This window comes from Cyprinus carpio, chromosome B13 (assembly GCF_018340385.1).
Source record: "Cyprinus carpio isolate SPL01 chromosome B13, ASM1834038v1, whole genome shotgun sequence".
NCBI classification, from domain to species: Eukaryota; Metazoa; Chordata; class Actinopteri; order Cypriniformes; family Cyprinidae; genus Cyprinus; species Cyprinus carpio.
This window is the reverse complement of record NC_056609.1, coordinates 13164839-13178813: the sequence shown is the minus strand read 5'-3', so window position 1 is coordinate 13178813 and position 13975 is coordinate 13164839. Positions and strand designations below refer to the sequence as shown.

General features: G+C 37.8%; 1 protein-coding gene across 2 annotated transcripts; it reads right to left on the bottom strand.

Annotated features, from left to right (window-relative positions):
* Nucleotides 1-458: 458 nt before the first annotated feature.
* On the bottom strand, nucleotides 459-12892 carry oga (O-GlcNAcase). Of its 2 annotated transcripts, XM_019098035.2 has the most exons (17): nucleotides 12223-12892; nucleotides 11572-11623; nucleotides 11340-11437; nucleotides 11115-11245; nucleotides 10853-11024; nucleotides 10642-10740; nucleotides 10275-10559; nucleotides 9456-9614; nucleotides 8730-9361; nucleotides 7967-8141; nucleotides 6409-6462; nucleotides 5003-5088; nucleotides 3928-4032; nucleotides 3247-3338; nucleotides 2960-3152; nucleotides 2619-2778; nucleotides 459-2320 (listed from the first exon to the last, which is right to left on the bottom strand). In XM_019098035.2, exons 1-17 carry the CDS (start codon nucleotides 12380-12382, stop codon nucleotides 2184-2186), a joined length of 2790 nt encoding a protein of 929 aa, XP_018953580.1. In that variant the 5' UTR covers nucleotides 12383-12892; the 3' UTR covers nucleotides 459-2183. The 2 variants fall into 2 exon arrangements, with proteins under 2 accessions (XP_018953580.1, XP_018953582.1); XM_019098037.2 differs by lacking the exon at nucleotides 6409-6462.
* Between the last annotated feature and the right edge of the window lie 1083 nt (nucleotides 12893-13975).

The following is a 13975-nucleotide window of genomic DNA, read 5'->3' as shown; positions in this document are numbered from 1 at the left end:
GGGCTAGTCTTTCTTTTCTTTAATTTGGTACAATATCTGAATTCTATGTCAGAAATAAACAATAAAGATGATGTTTTTTTTTCTTTTGTTGATTGCAATAAATTATTACAATTCTTAATACCACATTGATTTGTCCTCGTTGATGTGTTTTTTTGTTTTGAAGGTCATCATTTATTCGTTTTAGCCTACCTTTTATATAATTAGACTTTAATTGTTTATAAATTAACTTTGCTTTTCTTAGATGTATACCAGCCTATGTATCTATGAAACTTTACCTTTACCTAAACTGCAAAGTTTTAATAAAACCATGACAAATAAGATAATTTGGATTGTTTTAAAAAGGGGTAGCAACAATAGACCTGCAAAGTTTTAATAAAACCATGACAAATAAGAGAGTTTGGAAGGGGTAGCAACTGTGGCCCTTGAAGGCATTTTTCATTTAACTCACTAACCACTGATTGTTTTTCTATTTAACATTTTAATAGCCATTTTAATTACATACAACCCTTACAGAAATTACAACTATATTACATATACATAATCATAATTACATCAAAGTACAGAAAGGTCTTAATTTTTTAAATATATGCATTGGATATGACCTTAAAAAATAAAAGCCCTTTACATTGGATGTGATAAACAAAAATAAAATGAAGCAACAAGCCATATAGAGATAAACAATAGCCATTTTTGCATACAAATTACCCTTAAATGGGGTGGGAAAAAAAAACTGTCAAAATTGTTGGCCCATCACATGCACAAAAATATTTACATTTTTAACTCAGGAATTTTAAACGTTACATACGGAAATCTGCAGGAGCCTTTTGTGCTCATTTAGTTTTTCAGAATATAACAATACAGAAAAAAGTGTCAGTAATTCTGGTTAAAAAAGGGAGTAAATACAGAGTTTCTTTTGCAGGAAAACAATCCTAGCACTGACAATGCAGAGTGGACTTCAGAGAAACCCAACTTCAGCTGTAGGGATTTTTAAATATATTGACAAAGAGGAAGACTGTCATTAAAGAACAAGCAAAGTTATTCTCTTCAGGCAACAGAAAAAAAAAATCTCTCTGGTATTTTAAAGATAATTAATGTACCTTCATTTATTTTCAGATTTCACTCTAATTACAGATGGGGCATTGGTCTTGAGGTTTACAATACATTTTTTTTTTTTTTTTTGTAAACATCAGCATCTCAGAATTATAATGTAACCATGTTGTGTCTCAGAATTGTATAATTTACCACCTTAAACAAAGAAAGAACTGTAGGAAATTACTTTTCATTACCCTCAAATATATTCCAGAGGAGGGCAAGAGCCAAAAGGCGTTGTTGTACAAAAAAAAAAAAAAAAAAAATTGTATCCATAAAAGATACACATGCTAAAGGCTTACACAAAAGTACCCCATGCAGTCTTAAAGACAACAGACTTTAACAGTATTTACTTGTGCCTGCTCAAAGTTCAATTTCAGTTTTTTTCTTTTCTAAATAATACCCGAGCAGCATCCCAAACCTCAAAGGATAGCTTTAGCCTGTTGTGTTCTCCATACGAGAGCTCACAGACACTGTTTGAATCTGGAAAACGGCAGAATTTATTACAATGTCCTGGAAAGCAATAACACAAACCCAGACTGTTATGAAGTCCTTCTAGATTATTGCTTTGAACATTGTAAAGCACTGAAATGAACTATTAAAAACAGCAAAGTGAAGATGTCTCCTATCAAGTAATGGCAAGTTTTTAGTCTGGAGAATCTAGACGTTAACTTAAACATGCACATATGCTGAACACAAACTGCAACTCGGCTGTATCTAAGAGATTTAGTGGGTTCAATGGCACTTGGCCAACTCAAGCAAACGGTCCACCAGAAAAAACTCAAAGTAACTTGTGCGTCCTGAATCACCCTTGCAGACGCAGTTCAATTATTTTTCCATTTCTGAACACACCAATGTGTGCATGTGTGTACACCTACTTTCAACTTCCACCACACAATGGCAAAGTGAATGAACAGCACCTAAATTTCTAGAAGTGCATTCGGCATATGATGTGAATGAAGCTACAGGCCACCAGAGTTGCTATTACAAAACTTGTGATAGTTACATGAACAGGTAGCGTGTTGGGGCCGAAGCTTTGTGCAATATCTGGGAGGCTCCCTCTGTATGTTTTTTTTTTCCTCAGCAGCTCAGATTCACAAACTCCTCCCCATTATTATAACGTCTTTTGGGAATCCCTCCATTTTGGCCACTTCAAAGCAGCCCAGTTTGCTATAAAAGTCCAACATCCGTTTGTCCATCTGCCGGACCTCACAGAAAGCACCATGTGAACCTGAAAACCGAGGAGGAAAAGATGTGTTTATGAAAGAATGAAAGAATTTAAACAAATCACTGCAGCTTTTCTTGTCCTCTAACATGTCAACATCCGACATTTATGAACTATAAACACTGCTTACTAAAGTCAAAGTAAAGTGTGGTAAGAGAGTGACGATCACACAGAATTTAAAAGCAGTTTAATGTACAATGTATTCAATTACCAGTTACTGTATAATAACAATGTTATTACTACAGCAATTAATAATGTATTATGTTAAATAAATTCACGTGCCACACAACCTAACTTTACCTACCATTGGCTTTCAATGATGAGAGGAGACATCCCATCATGCTTTTGGCAACACTGGGGTCAGTAACCTTTGCATGAATGTCCACTTTAATGAGTGATGGGAAGTTACTGAGGAACGATTCTGGTAAGCCTTCCTCCTCCTCATGGAAACTTAACATCATTTTCTATAGTGGAAAAAATTATTAAAGTTGCTGTACAGTTGCTGTATACATATATATATATATATATATATATATATATATATATATATATATATATAAATTAGATTTTGTCTGAAATTTCAATAAATTGTTCCATACAAAGAATAGTTTGTTGGGTTTGATGAAGAAGACATGACATGCTAACCTCAGCCTCTGACAGGTCCTTCTCTGTGTCTGGCTTGTTGTATTTCTCCTGCATGAATGGAATCCAATTCATCTTGCATTTCTTTACAAAAGGTTTGACATCCACAGTGCCCAGAGCATAGCCGCAGATACCTTCCTCATCCTCAAGCACAAAGCCATAGTCTTGGCTGAGCGTCAGGAAACCTCCCACTAACCTGCAATAGAGGATGATGGTACAAAGTTCACGTTATTAATCAAGCACCCACAATACATTAATGTGACTAAACAAAGTGGAAGCTTAAACCACACCTGTCTCCAATAAGGTCCGGTGACTCATCTGAGATAGAGATGCCGTCACAGCCCTCAGTGAACATTTCTTTGCAGATCTTGTAGACTGCAGACTAAGGACAGAGAGTGAGAGAGATGCAGTGTGTGAAGGCATCTGACAGCTTTCATTCCACAAAGTGCGAGCCCTCTAAGGACTAACAGGTGGACCAGACTGCTGTTTCAGCAGAAAGCTTCAGATGTGCTGCAAACAAACCTAAAAGCACAGCTTTAACTGGGACACCTCAGCTGGGAATTCAAGCAGCCAACAGCAACGTTTTATTTAGACGATGCATCGACAAGAGTTTTCATACTACAGACTACAGCTTACCGTAGACAAGTCATGTCCTCAACATAAAGAACAAAATTAACATCTTGGGGCCGGCTGCGCGCAGGTTACAACTTAGCCTAGTTGCAATGTGAACGGGCATTAAGATGCAAATTATGCACTACTAAATGTTTTTGCATTGCACCATTAAACTTATTTTAAATGAACTCTACATATAAACTAAATATTTACTGAAGCCTAGTTATAAGGTCTAAATAAAACAGCAAACTGACTGAATTGCATCAATGCAATGCTCATATTTTACCTAACTTACTTCAATCCATTAGATATACATAAAATGGCTGATATCAGTGGTTTGATGCCCAGCCAAAACCTACCTCATCTTTGGGAAAGTAAGGCCTTATGGAATACATTTTGGAAGTTGGCATTGGTGGTGGTGGCTGGTAGAAAAGATCATTTGCCCCATCAATTGGTAACAGTCTCTGTGGAGACCAAAGCAAAAGCATTGTACAGTTTAGTATCTCTCTAGATTTGACCATGTGACTGCACTGCTACTGAAACTTTAGCTGCTGTTTACCTGCTCCAGCTGAACCGACCTCACACAATGGAGCTGAACAAGAATGTGCCTTATAATGGCATGGGAATAAATCACTTCACAAGTAAACTTGCTTCTCTGGTAGGTCAGTGTACAGCAAGAGCACGTAAACATCATACATAAGATATGCACCACTGAAAATCATTTCCACCTTTTTTTTCTGAGAGAAACAAAAATGAAACAAAATTGCGCAGGCTTGGTCTGAGAAAGGCTTAACTGGCTAAAGGAGATGCTCCTTTCCCGCTCTTTTTCGCTGCGCAAGATCTTCCTGTAGAGAAAAGGATGAAGCTGGCGCGCAAAGCAAAACTCCATGACCAAATATTTCCAGCTTAAAACACATTTTTCTTAACAGACCATTTAATACAGCTGAATCATTCTGAGATGTTAAGTATGCCGAGGTTATGGATTAGTAATCATTTGTTCATGGAGCTTTGAGCAGGCTCGCAGGCGCACACGCAAGCGCAGTGTTGTAGACGCAGGCGCAGACAAAATGTGGTGATAATTTTTGCGCTGTTTCCTGCAAAGAAACAATATGTCATAAAATAAAACCTAGCCATGCCGCGCTGACGCAAGCGCTGGGGGAAAAGCAGCATCTCATTTGGGCAGTTGCTGAAAGAAATCCAAATTTAGGCTGGGTTAGAAAACACCATCACCCCGAACACAAGATCTGACCCATTTCAGTTTACGCTTCAGTAAAAAGCCCAAGTGGCTCTCAACACCCCTTCGTTTTTCTATGCAGCTGCTGACAGCTCACCTTAAACAGACCAACCCATATCCTTTCGCAACCATACGAACATCTAAAGCAAATGAAAATATATCTTCGTGTAACATTTTGCTGGTAATTCAATATTGGATACCTGGAACTCTCCTGCTAGACCGCCCCTAAAGGCCCAGGGCTCTTGGTCGCCACTTAAGAACTGTGCTGACGACTGACTACGACACCCTGTTGAGATCAGATCCAAGCGGAGAACATTATATGAGGGGCTTTCTGGCATAATGAGGGGGAAGGGGTTTAGGATAGAGGTGTCTTATTACCAATAAATGGAACACGCCTCATGATTAACAACAGTGAAAACTGCATATATCTTCTGCTTAGGGCTCAAGCAGCTTAAGCTTACAATGACAGAGGGCTTACAATGACGGCAATGCCAGATTTGGGTGCATTACTGAAACGATTAATTTTTCATATGTTTCCTAGACATTCAGAATTAAGTGAGGTTTGTGATGCAATCTAGGATAAGGTATCAAGCACTAGCTCTTCAACTAAATAATGCTGCTAGTCTGTTTTGAAGAGATGAAGCATTTAAGAATTATTGGCTGCATCACTTTTCCTACATTTTAGACAGCCTGTTGTTGGTGATATATCATCAGTTCACTCGCTGGTACTAAATAAGCTTCAGCTGTTTAAGCCCTCTGAATTCTAACCTTCATCTGAAGTCACATTTAGACCTATCTGCCTTGTCACATGACTATCAAGCACTCTTCATCAGCCACCACAGTAGACAATTTTTTTGATCGATTAAAAGTTCATATCATATAATCTTACATGATCGATGGAGCAGATCTGGACCCTTCATGGGCAAGTCACAAAATTATAACCTAATTCAAAAATCTGCAACAACTGAATCTTTCCAGTCACTACGCTTGCTTGCTCCTGTAGCAGATAACTAAGATAAAACTGGGTGATTTTCATGGCTGTTGAGCAGACACAAGCTCTATTCTGCAACTAGAAATCCAGTCGTTTCTAAACAACAGTACCAATGTGAGGGGATGAGGACTCGGCGTCATGTAACAAGACAAATGCAGCGCAGATCCAGGAGACAAAGTTCTCCTGTTTTCAATCAATTTGATCATACTTAAAACACATCCTGTGGTGAAATGGCAGGACAAACAACACACACCATCTGAGGGGAATTTTACCACATCCTTTGCTTTTTTTATATATTGGGAGGTAATTTGCTTTGTAATTTAATAGTCTTACTATGGAGGTGTGTTTAGATGACTGAGTCAAGGGTATCAATTTTCCCCTAAGTTGGTGTGGTAAAGCTGGTCTGAGCCATTTCAATTGGGCCTACTGATAGAAACAAAAACCATGTTAGAGCTGCCAGAGAAAAGAATTAGGGGGTTAACACCCAACACTTGAGCTATCGCAGCGCAAATGTGACTTCAAAGCATTTCCTTTCCTGATAATGCACATAACGAAAAAGAAAATATATCCATAAACCCCCAAAAATAAAAAAGATAAACGCAGCACTGTGTATACATCGGGCACTGTCCATCCAATAGCAGTAGAAACTTGTGCTGAGGATTCTTCCATCTGTACATAATGAAGGGAGAAGACAATAAAAGAGCTAATTAGTAACTGATCTCAGGGCTGAAAAGCATATTGAGGGGGGACAGTCCAAATAAATAAATCTACTTTAAAGTAACAGTTAAAACAAAATCACAAAAGCATACTCAAAAAATAAATAAATCTACTTTAAAGGAACAGTTAAATCAACATCACATTTGTCGTCTCAAATAAAGAGAAGACTTTATGGGTGTTCTAAGAAAACACTTTTAAATCAGATTGTACAGAACACCCTCATTAATGTGGCAGATTATACACTTGAGTTTCCCCTCCATCAGCTAATGACAACTTAGATGTGGCATGCCAGTTTTGGTTGCTGCCTGCTGTGTTGCTTTGTTATAAAGCTGGACAGAAACCTGTGAATGAAATGTGGTTACCAAGGTAACCCAGGCCATGCTGGTGCTATAATTACTCAACCAACTTCCAACAAAAACCTCATTTAGAGCAGAATCCGTTACTCTAACTGTACTGTAGCGATGCCCAGAAGCTATATGGATAACAAACATGGGCATTCTCAGTAAGTGACAGGTCGCTCAATAAAATCATCATAAATAAAAGGGTTGGCTAAAGACCCAAGTGCTTTTCAGATAAGAGAGCCTTCAATTCACTGACTGCACAACTGTATTTAGGACCATGAGAACTGTGTACAGTTCACTGGAATGTACTGACCAGACCAGTTCAGTTAGAGTAAAGCATACGCTGAGGTTGTTTGTGGAGTCTCTTCATATAATGCTCTTAATCAACATACATGGTAAAAGCAAGTCTATCCTATTCAAAGTATTCATTCATGATGCACCAGAATAGCCTTACACAGCCGCCTTGCTTTCAAAGATCGCATGCGCGGCGCGCTAGGAGCTTATTTTCCTTCCCGATCACACCCTTGATCGAAAGAGATTGCAACAGATGTTGCCAAGTTAACGCACAATGATACTGAATGCACAGCAAGCAGCAGGACCCACCCTGGCAACTGTGACCACAGCCGTCCAATTCATTCTACCTGATCAAGAGTGGCCTGAAGGAGATGCACTGGCTAGCAATGAGGACAGCATCCAGTCAGTAGAGGAAAACAATTTTTACACAATACGTAAAACTAAGTAAGAAAAAGCAAGTGTGCACTAGACTGAATTTCCATAAATGGCAGACTTCGCCCAAGAAATTTCAGTAGCGCATGTAGAAGCTGTTCATACTGTGAGTGAGAACTAAGGTCTTATAATCGAGTAGAAAAGTGTTAATTCACTCTCTGAAGTCTAAAAATATGCTCTGCCATCTGTTAAGAAATGCATTTTGAGCACCTGAAATCTTAATGTCACTGTAAAACGGTGCAATGCAGATCTGAACGTTTTATAAACTGATGGCTATTGAAATGGGTGCTCATTGTTTTTGGATTTTACTGAATAAAGTTCAAATATTTCATGGGCTAAGCATGGATAAAAAGCCTTGAGGAGCAGCAAAGAGATGTCGCCATACGTACCTAACCACTGAACAAATGATTTCACCATTGAGATGATACTCTTTATATCCCAGATATAGGGATAGAGGTCATAAAGAATGGTCCTGTTGGCTGAGTTGGAGAGTCTGGTGAACATCTGGATGACGGAGCAGCACATCTCCTCAAATTTTTCCGCTCTGGATTGCCATTCAGCGACCTATGTGAAACATATGAATACCACCTTTATCACAACCACAATATCAAACGTTTCCTGCTTCAACACAGCTCAGCAACAATAGCAACAAATGTACAATTACCTACAAAGTGAGTCATAAAGGCACCACCATGTGGTGGAAATAATTACTGCATTTCCACCATTTTGTGACTAAAGTATATTGAGCAAACATTTTTGTTCATATTTAATCTAACATGGACAAAAACAAGGCCATGACAGATGAAATGAGTTCCCGTACATTTTGACCAACAAATTTCTATGACTTTTAAATGTTACCATAAAGAATCATTCAAACCTACTCAGATTGGCAAATGAATCATTCAGATTAATTTGTGAACCAGTTAATTTGCAGATTTCACTCAAAATCAACCAACTCTGAAGAATGATCACAATCTCACAAATCAGACAAGGATGTTTTACCCTACACAAGAATTAAAAGTGCATTCATTATAAGAATTTCCAGGAATTGATGAATCTTAAATTTATATTATATCTCTAAATATAAAATAAAATATCTTTATGACTGTGCAGGCCAAGATAAAAACAATTTCAAAAACAAAACCTTCTCACCTTCTCTGGATCCTTTGCTTTGGAGTTTACACTAACATAATTGCTATTTGCTCTCAACCAGTTAAACTCTTTCAGCATCTGCACTGCTTTGGGGCCGTGTTCGTATGGCAGGTAGAAGAGTTCAGCAAGCAGGGTCAGATCCTCCAGAGTAAGTGGCTCAGCAGTAAACAGCGGCTTCTCATTGGGGCCTGGAACAAACACTTCCTTATTGAGCTGATCATCAGTCTGCATAGGAGCAATGTCGCTGCCTGAATCCTCTTGAATGGACATCTCTGGGGACTTGGACTCTGTCAGGCTCTCTTTGTCTGTGTCCATGGGTCTGAGATCTTCTGTCATTTTAGCCTTGACAATCTCTGTGAGGATCTGGTTGACATTCTTAGTGTCCTCCACCTCGTCATGTTTCTCCACGACCATCTCCATGGGTTCTTCGTCAGACTCCTTCTTCTCCACCTCCACCTCCACCTCCTCTTCTTTGCCAAGCACATCCGCTTCATCGCTAAGGGGCACGGTTGGACTCATGATGGGCTGTTGGAAGACTGTAGTGACTGTAGTGGAAGTGCCCAGACTGGGCACAGTGAGTGCAGGAACATCTATAGAAGTGCTTTTAGTTCCACTGTGAGGAACCTGCCGACCTGCAACAAAGAAAGATAGGTTAAGATAGACGATACCAAATTCAGAACAACTAAGATCACGTTACATAATATCACACAAAGAAAAAATAGTTACTGTTGTACTGATGAGGCACTCCAAACTCGCTCAGCCATTCAGTGAGAGCCAGCTTCAGTGCGATCTGCGGGCTGTAGAGGATGTCTGTTTCTAGCTCCTCATCACTGCCCTCGTTTTCCAACTTAATCTGGATGGACACAGTGCTGTCTTCACTGTCCGCTACATACAGAAACGAGAAGCTATGAAGCTACAATCAATCAAAATTAAACACACAAATATGATATAATGTTGATGAATTAAGTCAATCTTGATCAATAATATGAGCAAAAATGTTCACTTAGTAAAAAACAGCACCCTGTCCTAACTTTTTTTTGTAGAACATCGAGAATAAAGTAGAATTCATAAGGAAAAACCCATCTCAGAATATTAGCTGTTCTAGGGACATAAATCCATGTTAAAATCTTAACTGCTTTGAATCAGCATGAAACGGAAATTGAGCAAATGTCTTTTCTATTGTGATGACAGCTTCTCAAATGAGAAAAAAAAGGGATCCTTTTGGATTCGATTGGATCATTGTCATTTGCTAACTGAAAGATCTGTACAGATATATATTTTATAATTTATTTTTTAATATTTATAACTTATTTTTTTGTTCTTACAATGAAAGTATATTAGAACCGAAAATGTTTGAAGATAGATATTCATCTCATGTTCAACATAAAAAAGACAGTCGTACAGGTTTGGAATGACATGAGGGTGAGTAAACGATGAGAATTTTTCATTCATTTTTCGGGGAACTTACCTTTTAAGAGAAAAAATTTGCTCATTTGTATACATAAATGTATTATAAAAATAAAGTTTCCATAAAGACATACTTACTCATGACAACATCTTTTCTCACTCCATTCATGTTAGACTTATACCATGTCGCTAATGTGTGAATGGCTACAAAATTAGACTCAAATTCACAGTTGGGGTTGGTGAGGACTCCCTTCAGCCGAGGGATGAGTTCTGAGGACCTCCCTTTATAAGGCCCCAAGAAAAGTCTCTTCTGATCGTAGTCATTAGCATGAATATTGTCCCAGATGACAGGAGCTCTCCTCAGTATCTTTGTGACTTCTTCAATAGACTCAACAGTTATGTCTTTAGAAACTACCTTGGGACCTGTCAAACACGGAAAGGCATTGTTAAAATCCACAAGAGAGAAAACTATTATTCCAGTCCCCTCAATGAAAACACAACTTACCCGTCCACAGCACCTCAATACCAGGAAGCAGCTTTTCACCTATTGTGCGCAGGTAAGGCGACTGTGACACATTTGGATAACAAAATGTTCCACAATACTCTGAAGACAAGGAAACATTAAATAATTATGAGATGGTATGAAACAGAAACAATACATTAGCATCACACAAAGCAGCATGGTTAGTTAGTAATAATAATAATAATCATCATACCTGTGGGGCAAAATAAAAATATCTCAGGTTCTCCCAAATATTGGAAGATCTCATTGGTGATTGACACTTGAGCATGTGCAAAGGAGCTGAATACCTCCTTGTCAGCTGGACACATGTTATGATCAATGTCATCAAACAGTAAGGCAAAGGACTTGCACCCAAAATGAGAGACCTGCACAAAAGACAAACAGAGATTAAGGATGTAGGTCATAAAAACACTGACACCAGCGCAGTATAAGCTTCCGAACAGGTTCATTCTCACCTGGTCTAACTTCCTTTTAAGTGTCGACACTTCCTTCTGATTTGAGAATGTAATGTCCAGGCCAGGGGAAATGGCATAAATGAACTCAACCCCATGCTCTTTAGCAGCACTTATTAAAGTTGTTAGTTGTTCTTTAAAAGCAAAAGACATTAGATTCATTAACGTAAGCCAAATGAAGCATAACGACCGGTACCTTTTAAAAGAGCATGAAAAAAAATATATCACCTGCTTCCTCAACAGAATACATTTCTCTCCAAAACATTCTGTGTTTGTAGTCATCTTTTGGGGCATACAGATAGGTGTTCAAACCCCACTTCTGCTGCCTGAAACACATCAAATATAAAATACAAAAAATAGTATTAGTGATCACAATGGCGTGTATAAACTTGTCTAAAAGAAACAGAATGAGATTTATTGGCAAGTTGGATCAGAAAGGGGCAGGATGTTTGCACAATACCTCCTGAAAAGTTCTTTCCTTTGTTCCATAGTCCATGGCCGTCCATAGAAGCCTGTGGTGAACAAAATAAGAAAAAAACAAAAGGTTTTGACAAACGCAGCATATTCCACAAACCGATGCCACAGTCAATCAAAACTCCTAAGCAATATATATATATATATATATATATATATATATATATATATATATATTAGGGCTGTCAAATGATTAATCACGATTAATCACATCCAAAATAAAAGTTTTGTTTACATAATATGTGTGTGCATACTGTGTATATTTATTATGTATATATAAATACACACACATGCATGTATATATTTAAGAAGAATATGTTATGTTTATATATTAAATATATTTATATATAATATAAAATATAAGAATATAAAATATATAAATGTATATACATGTAAATATTTTCTAAATATATAATTTATGTGTGTGTATTTATATATACATAATAAATATACCCTGTACACATACATATATTATGTAAACAAAACTTTTATTTTGGATGTGATTAATCGTGATTAATCATTTGACAGCCCTAATATATGTTTTCTAGCAATGTAGGTAACTAATTAGACTCATTTTAACGGTTGCACATGCTTTACATCTGGCAGCATTACGTCGGATGTGTCTAAATTCGCTCACCCTCCACAACACCAGTGATGAACTTCCTGCGGCCTGTGCGCTCGACCCCGATACTGGGCTCGTCCACTGGACACTGCGTGTCCACAACAGCTTCGCTTGCCACTGGATTCGCTTCACTTTCTGACTGTGTCGACTCGATTATTTTGTCTTTCTGAACCATTTTGAATTGTGCTTAATAGTTTCTGCTGGAAGTATCGGTCTTGTCTTCAGCCAAAGGCTTTCTTCTGCAGAAACACCCGCTGGATCCGCTACTGGGTCAGTAGGTCATGGAGCGGAATTCTATCGGATGCAGATTCTCTGCACGAACTAACGTTAACGTCAGCTGCAGATTTCTTCGTTAAAACACGACAGTCATTCACATGCGGTGTTAAAGGCTTTCTGGACTAAGTTATATCCGTACTGTCTGCTCGCTCTCAAGCAAGCGAACTGGACCCGTGTTTCTACGATGTCAGAACCGCGAATTCGCATTACCCGATGTTTTCTCTAATAACTTTTGTCGAGTCACTTTACATCGTGCGCTAATCATAAATTAAAGATGTTTAAGCTTACTGTACACCTGCATCGCGACTTCAAACAGATCCTGTCAATGTAACGCGACGTTCGTCGACACGGTTTAATTTTGCACTCTTCTTCCTGTTTACACTTACTGCGCAGACTCAGAAAACTGGTTTGAACCGGTCAAGGACGGTTTGCGCTAGTCTGAAAACAAATCTCTAGCCAAGCTCTTAAAGGTGCAGAGAGATCATCAGCTCTTGTCCAGCCTGAATGAGAACGGTGGATGGCAACCTGTTCAGTTAATTAATCCTAAAATAATTGTGGATAACTTTTATACAAATATGCGTGTACATTTATTGGTACAAAGTAGTTTTGTCATGTTTCTGAACAAAACCAGAGACACTAACATGATCGGAGACTATTTGCATTAAAAAGATTATAAAGACCAGTTGTATAACATTTTCTTTTGTATCTTTGACCCAATGTCGTTTCCCTTGTTTATTCATTATTGTAATGTATAAGGTTAGTGTTCTCTGAATTAAAAAAAAATTAAAGAGAGACGACCTATATTTGTAAACTTAGTAACTTTCTGTGAAACCGGAAGAGAATTGAGATGAACATCTAAAGTGAAAGTGAAAGTGACGTGACATTCAGCCAATAAATTATACCAATATGAATAACGTTTATTAATAGTACAATAGCATAGACATTACATTATAGGAATTACAATGATATATTTTTTCTTTGGATAAAATAGTTCAGCTAGGGTATGTTTACCTTCACATTCAGCGGGCATGGGCCTCTTACGCATGAAATATCACCCCTCCAAGGATCGTGAATGGTTCGTTCCATTGATTCAGCGCTAGTTTCAACGCACGTCGTCATGAATGAATAATCTGAGAAAGTGTTCTCCTGACTAAATGTCCATACATTTATTTATATGAGACGCATGTCATTTGATTAATTTTAGACTAGTTAAACAAAGACAAAGCCTAACATGATTTCTTATTTTCTTGCATCACAAAAAATAAATAAAACATTTAATCTGTTTAACTAGTGTTAAATCGATAGAATGTGATGCGTTTATTGTTAGAAACACACAGTGAAAATACAGCTCACGTTCTGGAAATATGTTTGTATTTCAAGTGTCAAGATCTCTTAACATCTATATGCTGTTGTCATCACAGTGGCAAAGGTTCAAGGTTACTGAGCAGCAACAAATGAACCTGTTAAGTTAAGAAACCCAAACTCCATAAAA